This window comes from Moschus berezovskii, chromosome 6 (assembly GCF_049115385.1).
Source record: "Moschus berezovskii isolate FMDL1 chromosome 6, NW_MosBer_1.0, whole genome shotgun sequence".
Lineage (NCBI taxonomy): Eukaryota > Metazoa > Chordata > Mammalia > Artiodactyla > Moschidae > Moschus > Moschus berezovskii.
The window spans coordinates 76,952,510-76,977,455 of NC_142465.1; the positions used below are offsets into that span (position 1 = coordinate 76,952,510).

The 24,946-nt window shown below is 44.6% G+C and overlaps 1 protein-coding gene across 6 annotated transcripts in view; it reads right to left on the reverse strand.

Moving 5' to 3' along the window:
- LARGE1 (LARGE xylosyl- and glucuronyltransferase 1) overlaps positions 1-24,946 on the reverse strand; it is a 612,983-nt gene that overhangs the window by 294,468 nt on the left and 293,569 nt on the right. For all 6 annotated transcript variants that reach the window (XM_055396700.2, XM_088837172.1, XM_055396699.2 and 3 more), the window contains exons 4-5: positions 19,352-19,434; positions 427-550 (exon numbers count right to left, since the gene is read on the reverse strand). In XM_055396700.2, the coding sequence (XP_055252675.1) occupies positions 427-550; positions 19,352-19,434 (207 nt within the window). The remainder of the gene's footprint in view (positions 1-426; positions 551-19,351; positions 19,435-24,946) is intronic.

The window sequence follows — 24,946 nt, forward strand, 5'->3', positions numbered from 1 at the left end:
TGGTGTTATAATCACATTTCTACTCATGAAAAATCAGACCCAGCAAGGTATGACTTTGTGTCTTATGACCAGTAAATGACCAGACACAAGTTCAAACCCAGTGCCATCACACTCTGAGTTCAGTGCTGACCTGACCAGGTAATCGAATTCTCTAGATATCAGCTGCCATGGGCCTCCTTTAGATACAGACCAGGCCCGAGGCCTCCAGCCTCCACAGAAAGACTTGGTGGCCAGAATTGCATAGACCAACATGTATTCTGCGCTAAAGAGGTGGTTACTTTAATGCTTCAGATAATCAAATCAATTTCAAGTGGCAAAAACCCTCAGGTACACCTGGACATTTCCAGTTGGGAGTTGAGATTTCTGCCTTTGCTTCTGTCTACTAAACCATAAACAAGAAAAGTATGACCCCCTTCCCGCCAGTACCTTGAGCTCATCAGCGTTGTAGAAGTCTACACGCACCGCAGGTACCATCCAAGTCTGGAAGAGCGTTGCCAGGATCTGCTCGGCGATGGAGTCGGCGATGAGGTGGAAATGGAGGGGGTTCCGCCTGTGGGCAGTGAGAGGAGGAGTCATGAGGGAGAACCTTTGAATTACAGCCAAAAAACCCGCTCTTACCAACTGGTAATATTTGCGTTCCCCAGTGCTCAGTGGTAAATAACTCTCCTGCGAAGCAGATGTGGGTTCAATTCCTGGGTCAGGAAGATCCCCTAGAGAAGGGAATGGCTACCCACTCCAGTATTCTTGCCCCTGGGAAATCCCGTGGACAGAGGAGCCTGGCGGGTTACAATCCACAGGGTCATAAAGATTTGGACACGACTGAAGTGACTGAGCAACAAGCACAACCAACTTGCACCAGCAATGGGGAAGGTCAACCAGGCATATTGCCTAGCCAGTGCCGACTGGGGAGGATGTCAGAGATGACAGAGGACATCTAATCCAACCTCAAGATTTCAGAGACAGGGCAACTCCAAGGACCAGAGAGGGTAAAATCATTGGTGACACTCAATGCAAGCCAACCACCATACCTGCTATTAGGGCATCTGGATTTCCAAAATCATAGCGTGTGTACAGTTTGGTCAATGCTTTACCTTTACCACCTGGATGTACTGGCCTCAGTGAAGCACGTGGCCAGAGGATGAGTCTTTAGACTGTATGGAGCTGGCAAGTACTTCTCTCAAAGCACAGCACTAAATCCCGTCTTCTGCTTGTTCCCCTCCATGTCCATCCCCACCTGCCAGGGAGCCACAGTGGCATCACCTGGGGCTCCCACTACTGAATATCAGCTCACCCTCACATGTAATATTTCTAAGGTCTTTATCATTCCATCTCAGTCAGCCCACTGTCACACTGAGCCAGCACCCAAAATGCAAACCAGCAGCACACAAGGGCAAAGCTTCTGATTCAAATGTAAATAGGTCTGAAGCCCAGATCTAGCATCTAAGGAGGGAGCTTTGAACATGTCACTTATACCTCCGCACTGCTTCTTCATTGTGCACAATGAAGAGTCCCCTTGGGGCTACTGGGTCAATTAGACGAGATAAGCAGTACAATACTCGCTGCATCTCAACAACAAACATAGGTGGGATAACAGCAGACAGTGGAGATGACTTCTTGAGGGACTGCCAGGCACAAAGCCGTAGTTCAACCCAGCAGAACTACTACCATAGATACCACAGTGCTGGTGATAATAAGAGAATGCACTGCAATGAAGGAGCACCTCTGAGAAATCTACAGATGAGAAGGACCTCGTCCTCCCGCCCCAATCTCAAGGAGCTCTTAAATAGTTAAATATGAACACAATTAAATAAAAACAGGAGGTGGAATGTGATAACAGCTACAACAGAATACAAGGTTCCAGAAGACTAAAGAAAATGAAAGGCGAATCTGGACTGGGTCAGAAGGATGGGTAAGCGCTGGGGGAAGCTTTACCCTTGAAACAGGAAGCAAAGCAAGAGGGGACATGATCCAGGGAGAATAATAAGAGACTGAATGGAGCCCAGCAGGTGTTGAGAGTGTGTTGGGGCAGGAAGGTTAGCAGGGACTCGGGGGTTGGAACAGAGAAGCGGAGAGATGAAGGCATATAGTAAGCAGTGCAATAAACAGTCCGTACTTCATCAGCTCAGCAGGGGGAGTCACATGACCTGCCCCATAGCTCTCAACTCCCGTGCAGAGGCTCCCCAGCACTGTTCTAAGCTCCAGACACGTGAAAGTCTTCCAATTCTCCCTTCCCCCATGCACTCTTTCCACCTAGGCCTTTGCATATGTGGAAATCCTCATGCATTTGCTTATTCTATACTTACTGAACACCGAGTACTCACCAAGTGATGGGCAGGATGCTGGGGACATGGCGGTAAGACCCACCATCCTTGCTCCCACATATTCCAGCCCTGTCCTCTCCTTCCTCCTCCTCCCTCGCCTTCACAGTCCCCATTCATCATCTGGTTCTCTCTCACCCAGCCTTCACTTCTGAGGTCGGCCACTGGGTGCTCCTGGAATCCTTCCCTGAAGACCCATGACGAGGTCGGGGGCCCTTCCCAACACAGCGTCTGTACCATCCTTAGGCTGTAACTGTCTGTTTACTTGTCTGCATCCCTCCTTGACTGTGAGCTTAGAAAGATGAAGGATGCCAGTGATGCTGACATGGACAGTCCCAGGATGGAGCTCCATGCCTCAGATGTAGTAACAGTTCGATTAAAAAAAAAAAAAGAATGTGAAATGAAAACCTGATTTTGCATCTGGAGAAGAGCAACAAAGAACGAAGTAGTCAAATCTTGAGGGATTTCAGAAGAAGAGATCTCAGTTATGAGGAAACTAGAGAGGAATAGGAAGACAGTGGGGTTTCCTGGGTTGGTGGTGATGTCTCTGGGACAGGGGATACAGGAAGAAAGGCACACTGGAGGAAGATGATGGGTTTGGTATTGGGTGCAGCAAGTTGAAGGTGAGGGTAGCAAAGCCAAGTGGAGCTGGGAGGATGAGTCTAGGCCTGAAGAAAGTTATTACCCAAGGTCAATCTGTCAAACACATAATAGGTGCTCAAGGGTGCTGAGCTGAATCAATGACTCGAAGATGTCATCAGCACCACTGAACTTTTCCATGGTACCCACTGCCTAAACACTGTAAACTCTCGCATTAAACCATGCATGCTCAAAAGCAAGAGGCGTGCCTGCCCTACAGCCTCCCTGGAAGCTCTATAAGAAGTTTCCCTATAAGAAGCTGCCAGCTGCCATTGCTTCCTGAGCTCCGAAGTGATGACCAGAGGCGTGAGGGAGTGATGATGTGTTCGTTCACTGGCCAGTGACTTAACCTGGATGCTAAGCCAGGGGTAACTTGTCACTCCTTGGAAGACAGAGGGTCCCTTTAGCCCTCAGTATCGGCACAACCGCCTCCCTCTCCCACGGAAGCCACAAAGGAATCTTACATATGAAGAATGGATACATGTAAACTATATAATTGTCAACTTGCATTTTTATCCACGATGGAGGGATGGCATAATTTTAGATGTGGGGATAACAATACCAAACAAACCAAGGCACACATATTTGCTCTAACACATCACATTTTCCACATGTCTGTATCTTTGCCTGTGCTGTTCCTTCCCCACAGAATTCTCCCCAACGCCTATGATTTCCTGTTCATCCCTTCAAACTGTTGTTCAGTCATCTCCCCCACTGTGAGCAGATCCTCATCCTCCCCTTTTCCTCCTAACTGGGTGCCTCCAATGAAAAGCTAACTGAGCACTCACAGCAAAGCACTGTGAGACCAAATTCAAATACCTGTATTTAAGACAGTATAGTACTGACACAAAAACAGAAATATAGACCAATGAAAGAAGATAGAAAGCCCAGAAATAAACCCAGGCACCTATGGGTTCCTTATTTTTGACAAAGGAGGCAAGAATATACAGTGGGACAAAGACATCCTCTTCAATAAATGGTGCTGGGAAAACTGGACAGCTTCATGTAAAAGAATGAAATTAGAACACTTCCTAACACCAAACACAAAGATAAACTCAAAATCGATTAAAGATCTAAATGTAAGACCCAAAACTATAAAACTCTTAGAGGAAAACATAGGCAGAACACTCAATGACATAAATCAAAGCAAGATCCTGTATGACCCACCTCCTAGAGTAACAGAAATAAAAACAAAAGTAAACAATGGGACCTTATTAAACTTAAAAGCTTTTGCACAGCAAAGGAAACTATAAGCAAGGTGAAAAGACAACCCTCAGAATGGAAGAAAATAATAACAAATGAAACAACCGACAAAGGATTAATTTCTAAAATATACAAGCAGCTCATACAACTCAGTACCAGGAAAACAACCCAATCAAAAAGTGGGAAAAAGACCTAAACAGACATTTCTCTGAAGAAGACATACTGATGACTAACAAACACATGAAAAGATGCTCAACATCCCTCATTATTAGAGAAATGCTAGTCAAAAAACTGCAATGAGATATCACCTCACACTGATCAGAACGGCCATCATCAAAAAGTCTATAAACAATAAATGCTGGAGAGGGTGTGGAGAAAAGGGAACACTCTTGCACTGCTGGTGGGAATGTAAATTGATACAGTCACTATGGAAGATGGTATGGAGATTCCTTAAAAAACTACGAATAAAACCACCATATGACCCAGAAATCCCACTCCTAGGCATATACCCTGAGGAAATCAAAATTGAAAAAGAGTTCATTGCAGCACTATTTACAATAGCTAGAACATGGAAGCAACCTAGATGTCCATTGACAGATGAGTGGATAAAGTTGTGGTACATATACACAATGGAATATTACTCAGCCATAAAAAGGAATGCATCTGAGTCAGTTCTAATGAAGTGGATGAGCCTAGAACCTATTATACAGAGTGAAGTTAGTCAGAAAGAGAAATATAAATATTGTATTCTAATGTATATATTTAGAATCTAGAAAAATGGTATTAAAGAATTTATTTACAGGGCAGCAGTGGAGAAACAGACATAGAGAACAGACTTGTGGACATGGGGAGAGGGGAGGAGAGGGTGCGATGTATGGAAAGAGTAACATGGAAACTTACATTACCATATGTAAAACAGACAGCCAATGGGAATTTGCTGTATGGCTCAGGAAACTCAAACAGGGGCTCTGTATCAACCTAGAGGGGTGGGGTGGGGAGGGAGATAGGAGGGAGGTTCAAAAGGGAGGGGATATATGTATACCTATGGCTGATTCACGCAGAGGTTTGACAGAAAACAACAAATTCTGTAAAGCAATTATCCTTCAATAAAACAAACAAAGAAATTCAAACACCTGAATCCTTCCCTCCACCATGAGGCCTCCAAGGACATTTCCACCCCCAGTGCCGGGCAGAGAGGCTGGCGAGTAACGTGAGCTCAAGAAACGCTCGTACAACAGGAAAAGAAAGCCAGTGCTCTCGCCTTCCCCATCACTGTTCACATTCCCCATAAGCAGTAAAAGCAGCTGAAGACATGCTTACATCAATGGTTCAGGGCTGGCGCTCTGCTCCAGAACATCCGGGTTGGAACCCTGGCTGCATTAATGACTAAGTGAATGCAAGCATATGACTTCGTCTCTCTAGGTCTCAATTTCATTTCAAATCGGGAACAATAGTGATAAGTAAGCAGCAGTATCAATATATTGGCTAATTGTGACATGTGATATATATAAAGTGCTTAGCAAAATGCCTGGCACGTGGGTAATATTTGAATATATGTTAATAATTGGTATGGTCTGAATGTTCGTTGACCCCCACCCCAAATTCATTATGTTGAACCCTAACCCCTCGGGTGAGAGTACCAGGAGGTGGGGCCTTTGGGAGGTGAATAGGTCACTGGTCAGCATCCTCCTGAAAGGGGTTAGTGCCCTTACAAAAGAGGCTCCTTGGCTGTTTTAACACAAGAGAACACAGAAGGAAGTCTGCAGTCTGTGCTCAGGCAGCTGGCCCCCGCCAGAGCCAGGCCACGCTGGTGTCATGATCTTGGACTTCCTAGCCTCCAGAACTAAGAGAAAAAAATTAATTCCTGTTGTTTATGAGACACCTGGTCTGTGCTATTTTGTTACAGCTGCCTGAATGGACCAGAACCGCTATCAACATGAACTTACAAAACTGTTATTTTCTCTACTGCTTTTACATCACTTTTCAAATAAAGTATTTTCAATTAGTTCTTCCACTCATAGACCAAAAAATGCATTGAATGGATAAACATCCAACAAAGAGCTATCAAGCATCAAGTAAGGCAGAATAGGGATTTAGGCGATGAATGAGCTCAGAGTCCTCTCTTCAGGCAGCAATCAATGTAGCACAGACAGAGAAAGAATACAAATAACCATATAAATGTTAGAACATAAGGGCTCTATAACACTGGGCTGCACACACAGCTGCACGTTTGGGAATAGCAGGTCCTCCCCACGGCCCCACAGCCATGTGAAGACACTGACCTGAATGGTGAGTAAAGGGATTCCTGGAGTTGGACAGTGAACGATCTGCACAACCGTGCAGAACGGCTACCCAAGGACAAACACACATGTTCACGGAGAATAAGAATGAAAGAGATGGCGTCTCAGCAGTGGAGAATCTAGAAGTTTCCACGGATAATGTGGCAAGTAAACCGGACCTTTGGATGAGAAAAGATGAAGGAGAGAAAAATGTATCCTGCAGTATGTAACAGAATTAGGAAAAGAACAGAGGTGGAGAAGCTCATAGTATGTCTGTGAAAGAACTACAGTCTTATTTGAGCAGATCATACAACGTTTATTGAATGCCCCATGTATGCCAGGAATGGGGAGGAAAGAAAAGAGAGAGAGTATTAACAACAGGATGGGCCAGGGTGTGTGAATTCCTAAAAACAGAATTCGATTCTCCAAGTGAAAGACAGCCAGATAAGGTTTATAGGGCTCGGCAGGCAGCAGACCGAAGCTGTATTCGGAAGGTTAATCTGGTTACCAAGCAGAAGATGGACAGCATGGGAAAGAAGAACAGGCTCTCAGATGATGATGGTGCCAGCATTTCTACGGGACTTTCCCCCTCTTCTGCATTCTTCCTCAGGAATAAACCAAGGTCTCCCTCAGGAATACTCTGAAATCTCACCTCCTCAAAGAGGCCCGCCCTGACCACTCCATCCAAAGCCCCCCTCCCTACCCATCACGCCTCACCCCACTGCCACGTTTGGTTTCTTTCCAGCAGTGACTAGCAGGGCTGGAAATCTTTCTGGACATCTACAGACCTATGTCCACCCTCCAGTAGAACACGAGCTGTCTAGGGTAGAGATTGTCTTGTTTCACAAAGCACCTACTCTCTCGTCTACTCTCTCCACAACCCTGGTGCCTAGAAAGTGCCTGGCCGAGTCAGGTCAGGGCTGAGCCACACCTTCCCATAGGCCATGTTCACACTGCAGTGGTGTCCACGGCTGCCTGCACGGCACCACACCTCCTGCTTCCAGCCTCCGGCTCTCAGTTTAGACACCGCAGCTCCGAGGGAGACATTCCATGGTGTCAAGACGTCCTTTCTCAGCGCCTCCCGCTGATTTCAGGGCTCAAAACTTACACTTTTGCAACTGTTCCCTGTTAGATGGAGTCTTGGCACTGGGAACTACATTTTGTAAATAATCTTTCTCCCAGCTATCTCAAGAAAAGAGGAGCCGAAGAAGACATGATTAAATGCAGTATCATATCCTGGATGGGATTCTGGAACAGAAAAAAGAACTTAGGCAAAAATTAAAGAAATCTGAAACAAAGGACAAGACTTTAGTTATAATAATATATCAATGAGTAATGAGTTTTATCTGCTCAGTCATGTCCAACTCTTTATGACCCATGGTCTATAGCCTTCCAGGCTCCTCTGTCTATGGGATTTTCCCAGGCAAGAATAATGGAGTGGGTTGCCGTTTCCTTCTCCAGGGCATCTTCCCCACCCAGAGATCGGACCTGGGTCTCCTGCATTACAGACAGATTCTTTATTATTTGAGCCACCAGGGAAGGGAAACTAAGTCTGTAAGTTAGCACTAATACAACTACCCAACCAGCCTTGGTGGTCTGGATGCCTACCATTTATTATTATATAAGAAAGATGCAATTGTTGCTGTTGTTCAGTTGTTAAGTCATGTCTAACTCTTTTTAGGATCCATGGACTGTAGCCCACCAGGTTCCCCCATCCAAGGAATTTTACAGACAAGAATACTGGAGTGGGTTGCCATTTCCTTCTCAGGGGATCTTCCCAACCCCAGCGATCGAACTTGTGTCTCCTGCATTGCAGGCAGATTATTTACCTGCTGAGCCACTAGGGACTGGTTCATTAATTATAACAAATATACCATAAGGTGTCATAAGAGGGGAGATGGGCTGTAGGGTTTTGGAAAATCTGTGCTATTCCTTTTGTAATTTCTTTGTAAATCTAAAACTGTTCTACAAAATAAATTTTATTAAAAATAATCTTTTCCTCAGATTTTTAAACAATTCCTTATAGATATAATCATCCAGTAATAGTCTATCAAAAAAAAAAAAGAATAAAAGGACAAATGAATAATTGCCAAAGAGACCCAAATTCCCTCAGAGTGGACACAATTACCTGCAAGTCTGGCATAGAGGCCCTTAGAAGAAAATGTGAGAGCGTTATCTTTTAATTTGGGGTTAGGTATTGGTTTCTCTGACATAAGACATCTGAAGCTCAAAAGAAAAAGAAAAATAAAGTCATCTTCGTCAAGATTAAAAACTTTTGTGCTTCAAAAAACACCATCAAGAAAGTGAAAAAAGATGGCCACCAAATGAAGAAAATATCTGCAAGGCATAGCTATGCTTGGTAAGGGACTTGTAATCATAATATAAAAATATTTTACAGCTCAATACAAACACAAGTAAGCAGATTAGAAACTGAGCAAAGGGTTTGAACAGTCATTTCTCAAAGAAGATATACAAATGGCCAATAAGCACAGGAAAAGATGCTCAACATCACTAGTCAGTAGGGAAATGCCAATCAGAACCGGGATACCACTCTGAAACCCACTAAAATGACTAAGATAAAAATAACAGCCAATAACAAGTGTCATTAAGGATATAGAGATACTGGAACCCTCAGCTGCTACTTGTGGGATAGTACAATGACTGTAGCTGCTCTGGAACACAGTGCGGCGGCTTTTCAAAACATGAAGCATAAAGTTACCATTGCTGACTTACCCAGAAATCCCATTCCTAGCTATTGGGTTGGCCAAAAAGTTGATTGGGATTTTTCCGTAACATGTTTTGGAAACACCTAAACAATCTGTGGCCAATCTGATATAAACAAATAATATATGAAAACATGTGTTCCCTAAAGAACTTTAACACAAACATCCACACTGGCATTATTTACAACACTCAAGAAGTGGAAACAACCCAAATGGTCACCAAGTGATGAATAAACAAAATGAAGTAAATCCATACAACGGAACATCATCAGGCAATGAAAAGGGACGAAGGACTGGCACATGCTACAACGTGGATGAACCCTGAAAAGATTATGCTTCATAGGAGAAGCCAGTCACAAGAAGACAAAACCGCATATGGTGCCATTGATATAAAATGTTCAGAATGAACAGTCCACATAAACAGAAAGATTAGTGGTTGCCAGGGGATGAAGGGAGAGCAAAGTGGGGAGTGACTGTTCATGTGGACGGGTGTTTCTTTATGAGATGCTGAAAACGGGCCATTGATAATATTAGATGGTGGGGATAGTTGCACAATTCTGAATGTTCCACAAACCACTGAACTGTCCACTTTCAAAGAGTGAATTTCATCGTATGTGAATTACATCCCAACGCTTCTCCACTGGCCTGAGATGGAGAGTGACAGTCTAACCTATGAGTCCAGGAGAGGGAGTGAGGTCTGGTCTACTCAGCTGTCTTAGGAAGCTGTGTTGTACAAGAAATGATCTGCCTAGGTAGGAAAAGCCAGCAATTGTCCAGGTTGGCTCGGACTATAAGGAACCCCGACTCATAAGGACAAAAAAGTGCCCTCAATTCAAAGAACATTCCACAATTTAGGACCAGCAGCGATACAGGTGATACTTCATTTCCAGTGTGTAATACCCAAGGCTGATTTTGCATTTGGTTCCTAATTCAGGATGGTAAAATTGTTTTAATGCTAGAGGCCTGCAAATCCCCAAACCAGCCAAAGGCCATGAGCCTCCATCCTATTCTCTGCTGTTTGGAGGGAGATTAGCAAGAGTTAGACAGATGTTAAGAACATATTTATGCCAAAATGAGTTTCATCAACTGAAGATAATAAGAACTCATTCAGAAGAATCACACAAGGAATGATTTTCTTAATATATGATTCAGTGTCTATAAAACAACTAAAATAGCCTTTAATATTAGTTCACCAGTTACACATGCATTCTGGGAGCAACGCTTTAAGCCCATAGGAAAAGGTTTCTACCTGAATGGGCCAGCTTGAGTACACGTCTTCAAATACAATGGGTCCCACATAGCTTGATTGGGTTCGAGCAACCCAGACATCAGGTCTCTTCTAATTCAGACCAGATCACGCTTTCCTAACAAAGAAGGAAGCAAGTGCATGCTTCATCTTCAGCAGAGCCTGCAGATTTTGCTCATAATGAGCAATGCTCCTGCTGCCTCTGGTTTCCTTAACTGCTCCCCTGTTCCAGGCTGGGATGCAATAAATATGGTAATACAAAGAGGCAAAGATGATTAAACCCTAGCTTTCTCCCTGCTTTTCCTTTCTTATTTCTGTCAGGAATGTGCCACAGTCCCTATAAGGCAACCCAAAGTCTGATTTTTATTAAAATATACAGGGACAGCTGAGTTGAATAATCCTTAATTATTAAGTTTACAATGGAATTGCAATTTTAGAAACAGAAAGAGCCTGTGACAGCAACTCGAATGCTCAGTGAATCTGTTACACTGAGAGATTTAATGGAACTCACTGCAGAAAAACACAGAAGCCCAAATGAGGGTTTTTCGGTGTGAGCTCTTGGTGTGGGGGAGGACAAATGGCCTTGATAAGGTGGGGAGAATTGAGGACACCTCAGCATCATGTCAGAAGAGCTCTCCAGTGGAGAAGAACAGAGAAAATCAAAGACTTCACGGTGTAGTAAAAGTAGCATGGACTCCAAGGTTGGCCAGAGCCCAGGGTAGAACCCCAGGAGCATCACTTATTAACCTGTGACCTTGAACACAGGATTTAACCTCTGAGCCTCAGTTTCCTCATCCATTTGTGGGTATGCCCTTGTATGTGGCTGGGATGAAAGTCAAATACAATGACCTATCCTTGGGACCTATAAACTATAACTAATTCTTTTTGGTTTTACATGCATGACTACATAGCATACATCTTTTACCTGTTCAAAGATATTACACGTCCTCGCTATTTTCTTCCCCCAAACTTTCAGTTCAGTTCAGTTCAGTCGCTCAGTCGTGTCCGACTCTCCGCGACCCCATGAATCACAGCACGCCAGGCCTCCCTGTCCATCACCAACTCCCGGAGCTCACTCATACCCATGTCCACAGAGTCGGTGATGCCATCCAGCCGTCTCATTCTCTGTCGTCCCCTTCTCCTCCCGCCCCCAACCTTTCCCAGCATCAGAGTCTTTTCCAGTGAGTCAACTCGTCGCATGAGGTGGCCAAACTATTGCAATTTCAGCTTTAGCATCAGTCCTTCCAAAGAACACCCATGATTGATCTCCTTTAGAATGGACTGCTTGGATCTCCTTGCAGTATAAGGGACTCTCAAGAGTGTTCTCCAACACCACAGTTCAAAAGTATCGATTCTTCGGCGATCAGCTTTCTTCACAGTCCAACTCTCACATCCATACATGACCACGGGAAAAACCATAGCCTTGACTAGACAGACCTTGGTTGGCAAAGTAATGTCTCTGCTTTTTAATATACTATCTAGGTTGGTCATAACTTTCCTTGCAAGGAGCAAGAGTCTTTTAATTTCATGGCTGCAATCAGCATCTGCAGTGATTTTGGAGCCCAAAAAAATAAAGTCTGACACTGTTTCCACTGTTTCCCCATCTATTTCCCATGAAGTGATGGGACCAGATGCCATGATCTTTGTTTTCTGAATGTTGAGCTTCAAGCCAACCTTTTCACTCTCCTCTTTCACTTTCATCAAGAGGCTTTTGAGTTCCTCTTCACTTTCTGCCATAAGGGTAGTGTCATCTGCATATCTGAGGTTATTGATATTTCTCCCGGCAATCTTGATTCCAGCTTGTGCTTCTTCCAGCCCCGCGTTCCTCATGATGTACTCTGCATATAAGTTAAATAAGCAAGGTGACAATATACAACCTTGACGTACTCCTTTTCCTATTTGGAACCAGTCTGTTGTTCCATGTACAGTTCTGACTGTTGCTTCCTGACCTGCACACAGGTTTCTCAAGAGGCAAGTTTTACTGAGGTATAATTGACAAATAAAAATTTGTATATTTAAAGTATATTATATACTTTGTGTTTCCAAAGTACATTAAATACTATGAAACATTTAAGGTGATATTTTTATATATGTCTACATTGTGAAATCATCATTGCAACCAAGCTAATTAATGTATCTACTGCCTCATGAAGATTTCCTTTTAGTTCCCCCATGCATTTTCTTAAGTCTTACTAGAACACTGATGTCCAGTCCAGGGACTTATCCAGTGGTCTAGTGGTTGATTCCACTTTCCAATGCAAGGTACACAAGATTGATCCCTGGTTGGGGAACTAAGATCCTAAATGCTTCATGGGGCAGTCAAAAACTAAATCCCACTATTTATACTTAATACCTCAATATACATACCTGGGTGGGGGATAAAGATGGAAATGGATCACAGAAATAGCAACAATGTCTACATGGTCACCCAAAATGGTGAGTGAAAGTAAGAAAATCACACTCAAAACAGTAACTTTTCAAGAGCTTGGACTCTGAAGCTAGACTGTTTGGGTCCAAACCCAGCGCTGCCCTTCCTCTCTGTGACCCTGAGTCATGACTTCACATATGGATCCTCAGTTTCATCATCTGTAAAATGGGGATACCACCAGACCCCTCATGGAATCAGATGAACATTCAGTCAATTGGTATCTGAAAAACACTCAGAACATAGCCTAACACAGAGTGAGAACTACCCTTCTATTTGTTAAATAAAATACAGAAGCATTTCACATTGACTACTTTTGATATTCACAACAGGGCTCTGTGAGAGACAGGGGAACAAAACAAAGCTCCAAGGAGGACAGTGACCTCCCTGGGTCAGCAGTTCACAGATAGAAAGACCAGAATCAGAACCTATTTCTAGTTCCTTTGTTTTATTCAAACCTAGGTTCCTCCCTGCAGAATCTGGAAACTGCTTCTATAAGAAGTTTAAGCCTGAAAAAGCAATTAGACAATTAGATACCAATCATGAAGATGCTGTTTTATCCTTTCTGCTCTTGAGGGGTACAAATCTAAAAACAAACATACAAAAAAGTTGCTTGATATGAAAAGCAAGGCAAACCACCCATTCTCCTCCTGCCAACAGGGTGATGGAGTTAGTGAGTAAGTAGATCTTCCTAGCAAACAAATATTAACTTTTTACAAGCTGGTCCACCTTTCTGACCAGGAGGTAAGCACTTAGTGACTAAGAATTTTTTTTTTTTCTCTGCTCACTAAAAGCTCAGTTTCCTTTCAGAATAGCTATATCTCTCAGTTTATTTGCAATTAGGATTGGAGTTACAGGCATTCCCCCAATTTTTCTTCAGTCTCCCATCCAGGTGACAAAGACACAATACTGTCTTATTTTCAACGAGGTAAACCTTTGCTCACATATACCTTGTATTTATTTTTTCTCATCCACTTTTTTCTTCATTACAAAGGTTGCAAAATGAGATGATCAAAAATGTAAGTAAAGAGAAAACAAAACCAAGATCATTTGTACATCTTCCATTCTGAATACAACATGCAAAAATTCCATTTTTCATGTATGTTTTGCTACTCTTTCACCCCCTGTATGTCAACCATGTAGATGTGTATGTGCATGTGTGACCCATATGTGTGCATGTATTTACATAGTGGAACGATGACAAGCGTGAGTTTTTAATTGTCTTATCACTTACTTTATATCATAAACTATCACTTAGCCATGTTATAACATACTTTTTATAACCAATTAAGAATATGGTTTATTATAAGAGGGATTTTCCATTATTTAGAATTATTAAGTATTAATAGAATTTTTAGGATTATAAGCAAAAATTTTCCTCTGTCGTCAGGATTATCCCTTTAAGGCAGAATCCCTTAATGTAGTCATATAGGGTAAACATCTTGGGCAATAATACTATGAACTTTCTAAAAGGTTACAGCAATTTTTAATGCCAGCATCAGTATAGAAGAGTGCTCACAGGAACTTCCCTGGTGGTCTGTCCAGTGGTTAAAAATCTGCCTTCCAATGCAGGGGAGACGGGTTCAATCCCTGGTCGGGGAACTAGATCCCACATGCTGCAGGGCAACTAAGCCCAGAGGCTGCAACTACTAAGCCTGAGCACCAGAACTAAGGATCCCACATGCCACAACAAAGACCTGAGGCAGCCAAATAAATATGAAAAAGAATTCAAAAAAAAAAAAAAAAGAACTGTGCCCACAGCACTCCTTTCCTATCTTTTAAAATACAGTGTGTCCACTATCATTAGGCATGCTGCAGAAAAATTGATTTGATGTAACAAAGCAAACCTTAAATGAAATTTTGCTAAAAATCTTGTCCGGAAAATAAATCTAATTACTATAATTAACAGTGAAAGCCAAAAGAAGCATACGGCACCACTATTATTATATTATTAACATTAGGAAGGTACTCCATTTGTCAAAGTATTTTATAATCATGTATTAGTTAATCCTCATAACATGCTTTGGAAGCAATGAAGCTATTTATAGCTGGACTTCCTGAGTCGAATGTCTTTCAAAAGTCCTTTTGTCTTGATATCTCAAATCATTATGACCAGCATATCAATTCACAGAATCATTCTTATCTGTAGAATCCCAAGGATGGGAGGGATTTAATTGGCTGCTCAGTCCAAGGAGATCAAGCAGGCCCTGATGTGGGGTGCAGAATTTTCATATCACATGCTGAGAATTTGCTTTCTTCTCAGATTTCCATGCCTCCATAAAAGTATGGCCCGCCATTGGCAGCTGATAATAAAACTACTGCTATTTCTAAATTGAACATCTCTATGCTGAAGCTATTGTAGGAGGGAGAGTTTATACTCAATAGGATTCTTACAATTTCAGCAACTACTGGAATTATTTAGGTTTGTACATATACATTATTGTAGCTGCAATAGTACTTACACCCAATACTACCATAAGAACTTTCTATGATCTTAAAATGTGCCATAATTGAGAAAGAGCAAAACTATCTGTAATCATATGATGTATGTCTGCTGTGCTCAGTCGTGTCTAACTCTTTGCGACCCCATGGACTGAAGCCAACCAGGCTCCTCTATCCATGGAATTTTCCAGGCAAGAATACTGGAGCAAGTAGCCATTTCCTACTCCAGGGGATCTTCCGACCCAGGGACTGAACCCACATCTCTTGTGTCTCCTGTACTGGCAGGTGAATTCTTTACCACTGTACCACCTGGGAAGCCCAATCATGCAAATACTCTTCTTTAAAGACTGTTTTGTTTTTTTTTCCTCCCAACCAGGAAGGGACCTGAGTTCTTTAGTGCAGACAAGGAATAAATATTGAGTTGGCCAAAAGATTTAAAAACCCAAATGAACCTTTTGGCCACCCCAATATATAAAGGCTGAGAACCACTCATCTAATTCAATGTTTAGCCGATATGATGGCTGGTTTCAAGCGGCAGATCAAGGCTGCAGAACCACAAGTTCCCAAAACTGCACAGAAACCAGGGTTGTGGGAAAAGGCTCCTCTTTATTCCACATTCCTATTTCCTCCTCGGATGTACAACTGAAAACACAGTGGCAACTGGACAGAGCTGCCAGGAGGACCCAAGTCCCCCAGTGGTAACTGACCCTGTAAGGTATTTGTCAGTAGCTCCCACATCCCTTCCCTGCTCCAGGAGGGCAGCCAGTCCAATGTTTTGTTAACCTGCCAGCTGTGTGCACGAACAGAACCAGCCAGGTGAGATCAGTACAAATAGCCGAGCTAGGAAATAAATGCTGTCTTTTACCAAGTAAGTTTTGGGGTGAACTGATTCCTAACTAACTGATATAAGCTAACTGATAAAAAAAAAACTCCAGTGTAAAGAGTCAAATGGCCTGCTGAAAATCACTGAGCTGCATAGTGGCCTGAATGTGAAGTGAAGAAAATTAAGTCTGGGCTAACAGGTAACTGGTTGAATAAATATGTCTTTAGGTTATTTATTAATGCAGGCTCCTCAGTTCAGTTCAGTAGCTCAGTCGTGTCTGACCCTTTGCGACCCCATGAACTGCAGCATGCCAGGCCTCCCTGTGCGTCACCAACTGCCGGAGTCTACCCAAACCCATGTCCACTGAGTCAGTGATGCCATCCAACCATCTCGTCCTCTGTCGTCCCCTTCTCCTCCTGACCTCAATCTCTCCCAGCATCAGGGTCTTCTCCAATGAGTCAGCTCTTTGCATCAAGTGGCCAAAGTATTGGAGTTTCAGTTTCAACATCAGTCCTTCTAAGGGACACCCAGGACTGATTTCCTTTAGGATGGACTGGCCGGATCTCCTTGCAGTCCAAGGGATTCTTAAGAGTCTCCTAGGTTTAGTTATTAAACAAGGAAACATTTATGGAGCATATAAATAGTACTTTCCTGAGATACTGGGAAAACAGGAAAATCAAGGCATGGTGTCTTATCTCCAGAAGGCCCAGATCCTACCAGAAGATAAAACATGTATAGATAAAGAAAATACAATGTAATAAAGATAATAATAAATACATAGGACTTTATGGGCTGGTAGAAGGGGAGCCCTGACCCAGGCTGAGAGGTACAGGTGGGCTTCCGGTTATTAGGCACATACCCTGAGAAAACCATAGTTCAAAAAAATACACATACCCCTTTATTCACTGCAGCACTATTTACAATAGCCAGGACATGGAAACATGGAAACCTAAATGTCCATGAACAGGTGAATGGATAAAGATGTGATACATATATACAATGGAATATTACTCAGCCAGAAAAAGGAATGAAATTGGGTCGTTTGTAGAGATGGGAATGGACTTAGAGTCTGTCATATAGAGTGAAATAAGTCAGAAAAACAAATATCGTATATTAATGTATGTATGTGGAATCTAGAAGAATCGTACAGATGAACCTAGTTCCAGGGCAGGAACAGAGATGCAGAGGTAGAGCAGGAACATGTGGACGCGGGGTATGGTCGGGGATGGGGAGCACGAGGTGAACTGGGAGTGACTTATATGCACTACCTCGTGTAAACGAGATAGCTAGTGGGAAGCGGCTACAAAGCGCAGGAAGCTCAGCTCGGTGCTCTGTGACGACCTGGGGGTGGGGTGGGGGGTTGGGAGGGAGCTCCAAGAGGGAGGGGGTATATGTAGACACGTAGCTGATCCACTTCATTGTATAGCAGAAACCAACGTAACATTGTGAAGCAATTACACTCCAAAAAAAAAATCAGAAAAAAAAAATGATGCCTAGGCAAGGCTTAGAGAATAAAGGGAGCTTGCCAACTTGGAGTAGAGGGTGGGAGAAAGGCACGGTGGAGCAGTAAGAGGAAAGAATAGGCAGGGTGCACCTCAGACAGGGTGTGGAGAGACCAGCAGATGAGTGCTGCTGGAGACAGTGAGGAGGAGAATGAGAACATTGCTGAGAATGACATCAGACCCTGGATGGTCCATATGCCACGGCCAAAAGCTTCAGTTCTCTAACCTGAACAAGCAGAAGCTACTGAAAAGTTTTAGGAAATCAGATCAGCATCTCTGAAACATCACTCTGGCATCACAGAGGATGGGTCAGGGAAACAGAAAAGACAGGTGAGAGTCCATGGAGACACGAACTATGCCAGTCACAGTGGGGATGAACAGGAAGAGGTGGGACTGAAAATTATTTAAGAGGGAGAACCTGGAAGCATCGCTAATGGACAGGCTGGCTGGGGAACTGCAAGAGAAGGTAGACACAAGATGAACCCCAGTTTCCTGCAGGGCAGGTAGGTCTTGGAGGTCCACCATCTTTCCCAACTCTGTTTATGCTCTTGATAGTTAGATGTGGGTGTAAAACTTTGATCTCTGTTCAGTTAAACTCTGGGAGCTTTTCATCCTGTTCCTACTGCTAAGATCCTTCTGGATCCTGCCACGGATATCTGATACATTTCCACACTGGTGGCTGTGGCTATGGATAAGCTTCATCCAAACCCTTGGTAAGAAGGTAAAGGCAGAACCAAGAACCTTAGCTGGAGGTGTAGACCCAATTCTGGATATACTCTGAATATAATTAGATAAACATCAAAACAGTGAAGGGACAGAAGAAAAGTCCCATGAAAAAGGAAAAGTAAAGGCAGGTGTTTAACTTGGAGAAGAGGTGACTCAGGAGAGGATGGTTGGTCACTTCCAGGTGGAAGAAGAATCCATCTTTCAAAGGACTATCTCCATGGCGATATACTAGTGCCACAGAACATCATCACACCATCCACAGATTGGAAAAGTTCAGTTTGACATGAAGCAGGACTGTCTAAGGGTCAGAGACACCTGGAGGTGGGAAGGGCTACATTGGCATAGTGTAAGCATCTGTATAAATGTGCTAGAGCTGCCCCAACAAAATGCCACAAACTGGGTGCCTTAAATAACAGGAATTTATTTTCTCTAGTTCTGAAGGCTAGAAATTCAAAATCAAGAGTTTCAACAGGGCTGGTTTCTTCTAAGGTTTCTCTCGGCTTGCAAATGGCTGTGCCTCTGTCCTGTCTCCTCTTCTTATAAGGATCCCAGTCCCACTGGATGACGGCCTACCCATAAGACCTCATTTTAATTGAATTACCTCTTCAAAGACCCTAGCTCTAAATTCAGTTTGAGTTACTGGGGTTTAGGATTCCCAAGGACACATTTTGAGGGATCACAATTCAGTCCACAACACAACCTGTCAACAGGGATGTGTAAACAGAGGTCTGATGACTGTCAACCAGAGGAAACCAATGAAGAAATTGAAGTAACAAATTCAGAGCGCCCTTGAAGGTCCCTTGAGGTCTCAGAGCTACGATTCTCAACACTGCAAGAGGGCACCTCAGCCCTGCTGTTAAACATTATTAACACAATAATCTCCCCGGGGCTTCAGACAATAATTACATTTTCATGGCAGCTTAAATGATGGATGAGAAATGTTGCTTTACTTTAACGCTTCTTGGAGGAAAGGCGCAGGCAGGCAGCTACACACGAGAACCTGCAGAGGACAACCACGCGCTTACCTGTGAAACAGGACAGACTTCACCAAGGTGACTACGTCCCGGCTGGCATTGTACCCGGCACAGACAATAGCAACGTGGATTGTCTGGGAAGAGAACAGAGGAGCAATTAGATGGAGGCGAAGGATTTTCCTGGTGCTTCTGACGGCATGAGAAAGTGCCCTATTACTTGTTGGGATGGTCGGGACACAAGGAACATTGGCGGCAGCTGTGAAGAATAACTCCAGACAGTTTTATTAAGGCCTTTTTAATCGGTTTATGGAGCTATCATCATTTAGAAACCATTAAGGCTCTTTTCAATTACATTTTGGGGACGAGAGAAATGGCAATTGGCTTGAATAGGCAAACAGTGCGTCCCGTGCCCCCAAGCCTGGAGACAATGACAATCGGTAACAAGAGAGAAGAAAGAAATACGCCTGAATGTATGAACTGACAATCGGGGATCTCAGTTGGAGACGTGGTGGCTCAGAGTTCAGGAAATGTTCTCACAGGACATCTCAGGTCAGAGCCAATCTGATAACAGGACAAAGGGAACCAAGAAACACTGATGGGCCCAGCTGGGATACTGTTCAGGGAACTGAAGGCTGGCAGAATCAATGGGACATGGATGGATCATCTCCCTGAAGCACTTGAGAGCATGGGCCCCAGTATGCCCATTAACCCCAGGTGACCCAGGAAAGCTTCAGCATCAGGCGACTCACTGTAACATGACGGTCAGGACACACGTCATGCAGGATGTCACGGAAGGGAACTATGTCAAGTACAGAGATGCAGCACACTGCAGTCTGATCACAGAAGAAAGGCCCTTGAGACCTGAGCTTCTGAAACGGGGGGTGATTTGGCATCTTGGTGTGCCATGAATGAATTACAGGTGATGAAGATAACGCATCTCTTCAAGTGAGAGTTCCAGGCTACCAGGCAGGGCTACCCTTCAGGCTTGGCTGTCCTCTGCTGCCTGCAATTTTTATGTTCCTCTGGCCACCCAATACTGAAATTCAAAGAAGGGGTCTTAATAGGCACCGCTTCATTTTCAGTACCGTGCATGGCCCTTCCTCCTAGCGCATGGCTCCCAGACTCCCCGTTCTCCTCACTAGCTACTTTGAGCTGCAGGGCAGTTCTGATGTCCTGCTCACTTCCATATAGGCTTCCCCAGACCTACGTCAGCCCATGTCTCCTGACATTACCAAGGAAAGGTTAACCATGTCCAGCACAAACCAACCGAGAGTCTAGGATGCACGTGCAAGAGCTTCTCAATTCCAGTGACCTTCACTCCACCCTGGCCACTCACTCTCAGTGCCGGGTACTGAACCTCAGCTTCCTCCAGATCATCACCCCTGAGAAATTATCGGTTCACCCACAGCTCTAGGACTCTCAGAGCCTCTCACCCCTGCAGCTGCCCCTCCCCCTTATGAAGACCTCCCACTTCACCCTGTGTATCAGGCCCTATCTGCTTACCTGACCCATCGACCCTGCCCTTGGCTCCCTGAAATGTTCAGCCCCCACGTGCAATACACAAGCCAGCGCCCCACAGTCAGGGCAGCACGATCCCTGCTCCACATTGATACGGGGGACCAAGAAGGAAGACGAGGGAAGAGAGAAGAGAAGAATCACTACGCTAAGAGCTAATATTTATTGAGCAAATTAGTACATACTGGGTACAGTACTTAGCACTTTGCACAGATTGCCAGGTTTAAGCTGTGTGAGACAAGTACAGGGCTGCTGTTTCAGTGTTAGAGATCAGGAAACAGGCTGAGAGAGACGGCATTTGAATTCTGCATAAGAGATTCTTCACCCTGCTGGTGGTGCGTCAGAAACACCCAGAAGATCCCAAAAATGTACCCTGTGCCCCAGCCCCGTCTTACACTAATTAACTCACACTCTCAGATGTCCAAGACCTTAACTACTCCACTAGAAGGCGGTGGTTCTCAATAGGGGGTAATTCACTCCCCTCTGCCTCCCCTAGGACATGTGGTGATGTCTGAAGTCATTTTGGGTTGTCACTCCTGGGGATGCGAGGAGTGGCATTCTATGGATGGAGGCAGAGATGCTGCTCTGCATTCTACAATGCACAGGGTGGTCCCCAAAGAATCACCCTATGTGCAAAAGGTCAAGAGCACTGTCTCTAGGAAACCCTGTTTTAAGGAAGGAGAGGGGCAGTGAGGGGAGGCTCAGATCCCACAGGACACCAAAGCCACCTTTTCAATCTCATTTCTGCACATCTCAACTTGCCCACCTGTAAAATGATGACAGCCTCGCTTATCTCTGGAAAATATCTCCCAAAGACTCAGAATCAAAGTCTGTGAGGCAGATTCAACTGTCACGGTTTGAATAGTGGAGGAGATGAATAGGAAAATGCCTGCCCATGGGAGGCATAAGCAGGGTGGGAACAAGAATGGGTAAGTGCACGCTGAATCAGGCTCTTTGGAATCGCAAATATTTAAACACCCGGCCTCCGAGATAGCAAACTTTGTCTTGGTTTCAGGGTTCAGGGACTTTTTAAAATGGGCCCATCAAATGTAAGCACAAGCGCGCACATTCTCAAACATTTTACATAATTTCCCAATCTCTTTAGTTTCATCCAGTACACCTGCCACCATGAATAAATTCATCATCTGCAGCCGCCACCGCAGAGCCCTGCTACCCAGGAAGGCAGAAAATTGGAGTGTCATGAACATGTACCTGAAAGAGCTCGGGGTGGTCCCAAATTTTGTGGGTGTAGAAGAGAATGGCAGGAGTGAGGCGAAGCTCGAGGCAGGAGTGGGGACAGTCTGGGGACAGGCAGGAAGGTTCCTTGAAGGACCAGGGGCGCATACATGGCCTCACTAAGAGAATTTTTCATTTTGAAGCTATGACGTCCAGGTTTCAAGTTTCTCAAGGTGGTGGTTTAAAGGTGGTCCCAGATACCTGGATGTTCCTTCCTCCCCTCAAAGGAAAGGGTCTAGCATCAGATTCTGTGACCACTTGTCCACTCCTCCCTATACTTGGTAGATATCATACTTGCCTTTATTAGTCAGAAAGTCTGAATATAGTGTGATCATGGACTCACTGCCCTTTTCCAACTGGATTTGTGACCCAAGAACCTTTTTTAGACCCAATTAATTGGGTTCTTGTCACCCTGTTTATTTAACTTATCTGCAGAGTACACCATGCAAAATTCTGGGCTAGATGAAGCACAAGCTGGAATCAAGATTGCCAGGAGAAATATCAACAATCTCTGATATGCAGGTGACACCACCCTTATGGCAAGAGAGCAAAGAAGAACTCTTGATGAGGGTGAAAGAGGAGAGTGAAAACGCTGGCTTAAAAGTCAACATTCAAAAAACTAAGAACACGGAATCTGGTCCCATCACTTCATGGTGAACAGAAGGGGAAAAAGTAGAAGCAGTGACAGATTTTATTTTCTTGAGCTCCAAAATCACGGCAGAAGGTAAGTGCAGCCATGAAATAAAAAGATACTTGCTCCTTGGAAGGAAAGCTATGATGAAAGTGTATCAAAAAGCAGAGACATCACTTTGCTGACAAAGGTCCATCTAGTCAAAACTACGGTTTTTCCAGTAGTTACGTACTGATGTGAGAGTTGGATCATAAACAAGCTGAGTGCTGAAGAATTGCTGCTTTTGAACTGTGGTGTTGCAGAATACTCTTGAGAGTCCCTTGGACTGCAAGGAGATCTAACCAGTCGATCCTACAGGAAATCAGTCCTGAATATTCATTGGAAGGACTGATGCTGATGTTCCAATACTTTGGCCACCTGATGGGAAGAGCTGACTCACTGGAAAAGACACTGATACTGGGAAAGACTGAAGGCGGGAGGAGAAGGGGACGACAGAGGAGGAGATGGTTGGATGGCATTACTGACTCCATGGACGTGAGTTTGAGCAAAGTCTGGGAGACAGCGAAGGGCAGGGAAGCCTGGCTTGCTGTGGCCCATGGGGTGGAAATGAGTCCGACCTGACTCAGCGACTGGACAGCAACAACAGTGCTCCTCCTGCCTCTCGTCTCCGGTTGAGTTTGGTCAGTGGGAGACCTCAGCAGGCGTCCAAAGCCCCTCTCCCTCTTTACCCCTAGTTCTGGATCCACAAGGCCTCCTCCTGCCCCCGCAGGCCCAGGGGTTGTGGTGACTCCCTCCTGGGAACTTTACAACCCTCACTGCTTCCCCTGAACCCTGCCCATGCCTCTGGCCCTGTGTTAAATCCTCTCCCCACCCTTTGTACGTATGCCCCCTGTTTCTTGCCAGGACCTGACTAATTCTGGTAACTATTCCTCAGCACCCCATTTATCCTGGGGGCTAGCAGGGGACCTCTGATGACTCTGGGGCATCCATAGACGTATCCATTGATCCCTAAGGCAAAGCAAGGCAGAAGGGCATCCAAATAACAAACCTGAGAATGGATATATTGTAGGTATAAATTGGAAGGGACATTCCCTGGAGATCCAGCGATTAGGACTCAGTGTTTTTACTGCTGAGGGCTGGGTTCGATCCTTGCTTAGGGAACTAAGATTCCACAAGCCATGCAGTGTGGCCAAAATATATATATTTTTTTACTTAAAAAAATGTTAAGGCATTATACAAAATTCACAAACACAGAGACCACAAGATTTTTTTATAAGGAAAGCTTCCTGGTTTCTCCCTTTAGTCATCAATACGATGCTGCAAGCTGTACCTAGAGACACAGGTAAAAGTGCCAGAGCTGTGGACTTTTTTCCTGACACCACTGGGGTCAAGAAAGTGACCTTCACTTTTGGGGCCTGCAGGAAGAATTTGGGCATGACATAGGTGCTTTTAGAGAGATTGATGTGCTAGGCACTGTCCTAGGCTCAAAGGATAGAAAGGTCAATCGGCCTTTGTGCCCCAGGTCAAGTGTAGAGGGAGAAATACGGTCAACCAGACAATTCCATTAGAGCCTGCAGATGCTCCTAAGTCCACAGGCTCAGTGTCCCTGCCCCCCAGAGCGGCCAGCAACACTAAGACCAGGCAGATGCAGGATGGACTTCCAGCAGAAGACACTAAGTTACTAGACAAGGGCAACACTCGCTCCAATCTCCAGAGTCCGCACGGACTCACAGCTATGTCAGCCTCCTCATAACCTGAGAGAGAACTGCCCTCCAACAGGAGAGAGCCCACAGGGCTGTTTGCTCAAACATGCTTGCAGGAGAAGAAGAACCGCTGTCCCAAATGAAATTCGGACCAAACTAATAAGGGATGGCAGGCAAGCTGTGGCCCGTGCAGAAGTAAATACCACTCAGCTCGCCCTGCTTCCACCACTGACACCATTAGCAGAGACCCAGAAGCTCAGGTCCTCCCCTCAGGGCATTCTGCCTGGGGGGCACAATACAGTGAAAGCCTCTGCTAACTGGGAGCCTTTGGGAGTGGCAGTGAGAGGGAAACTTATTTAAATGCTGGCATGTGATGTGAGGGGAAAAGTCAAGGCTAGGTCCAGATCCTGGACTGCAGCTGCTGGGGACAGGGGTGGCGAGGCAGGACCTCCTGGAGGATAGATGCTGTCGCGGCAGCTGGAGAGAGGCACAAAGCTGGCCGCAGAGGCCATTTCCCTAGTTAGTGGAGAAAACCCAAGAAGGGTAGAGAGACCTTGGTTT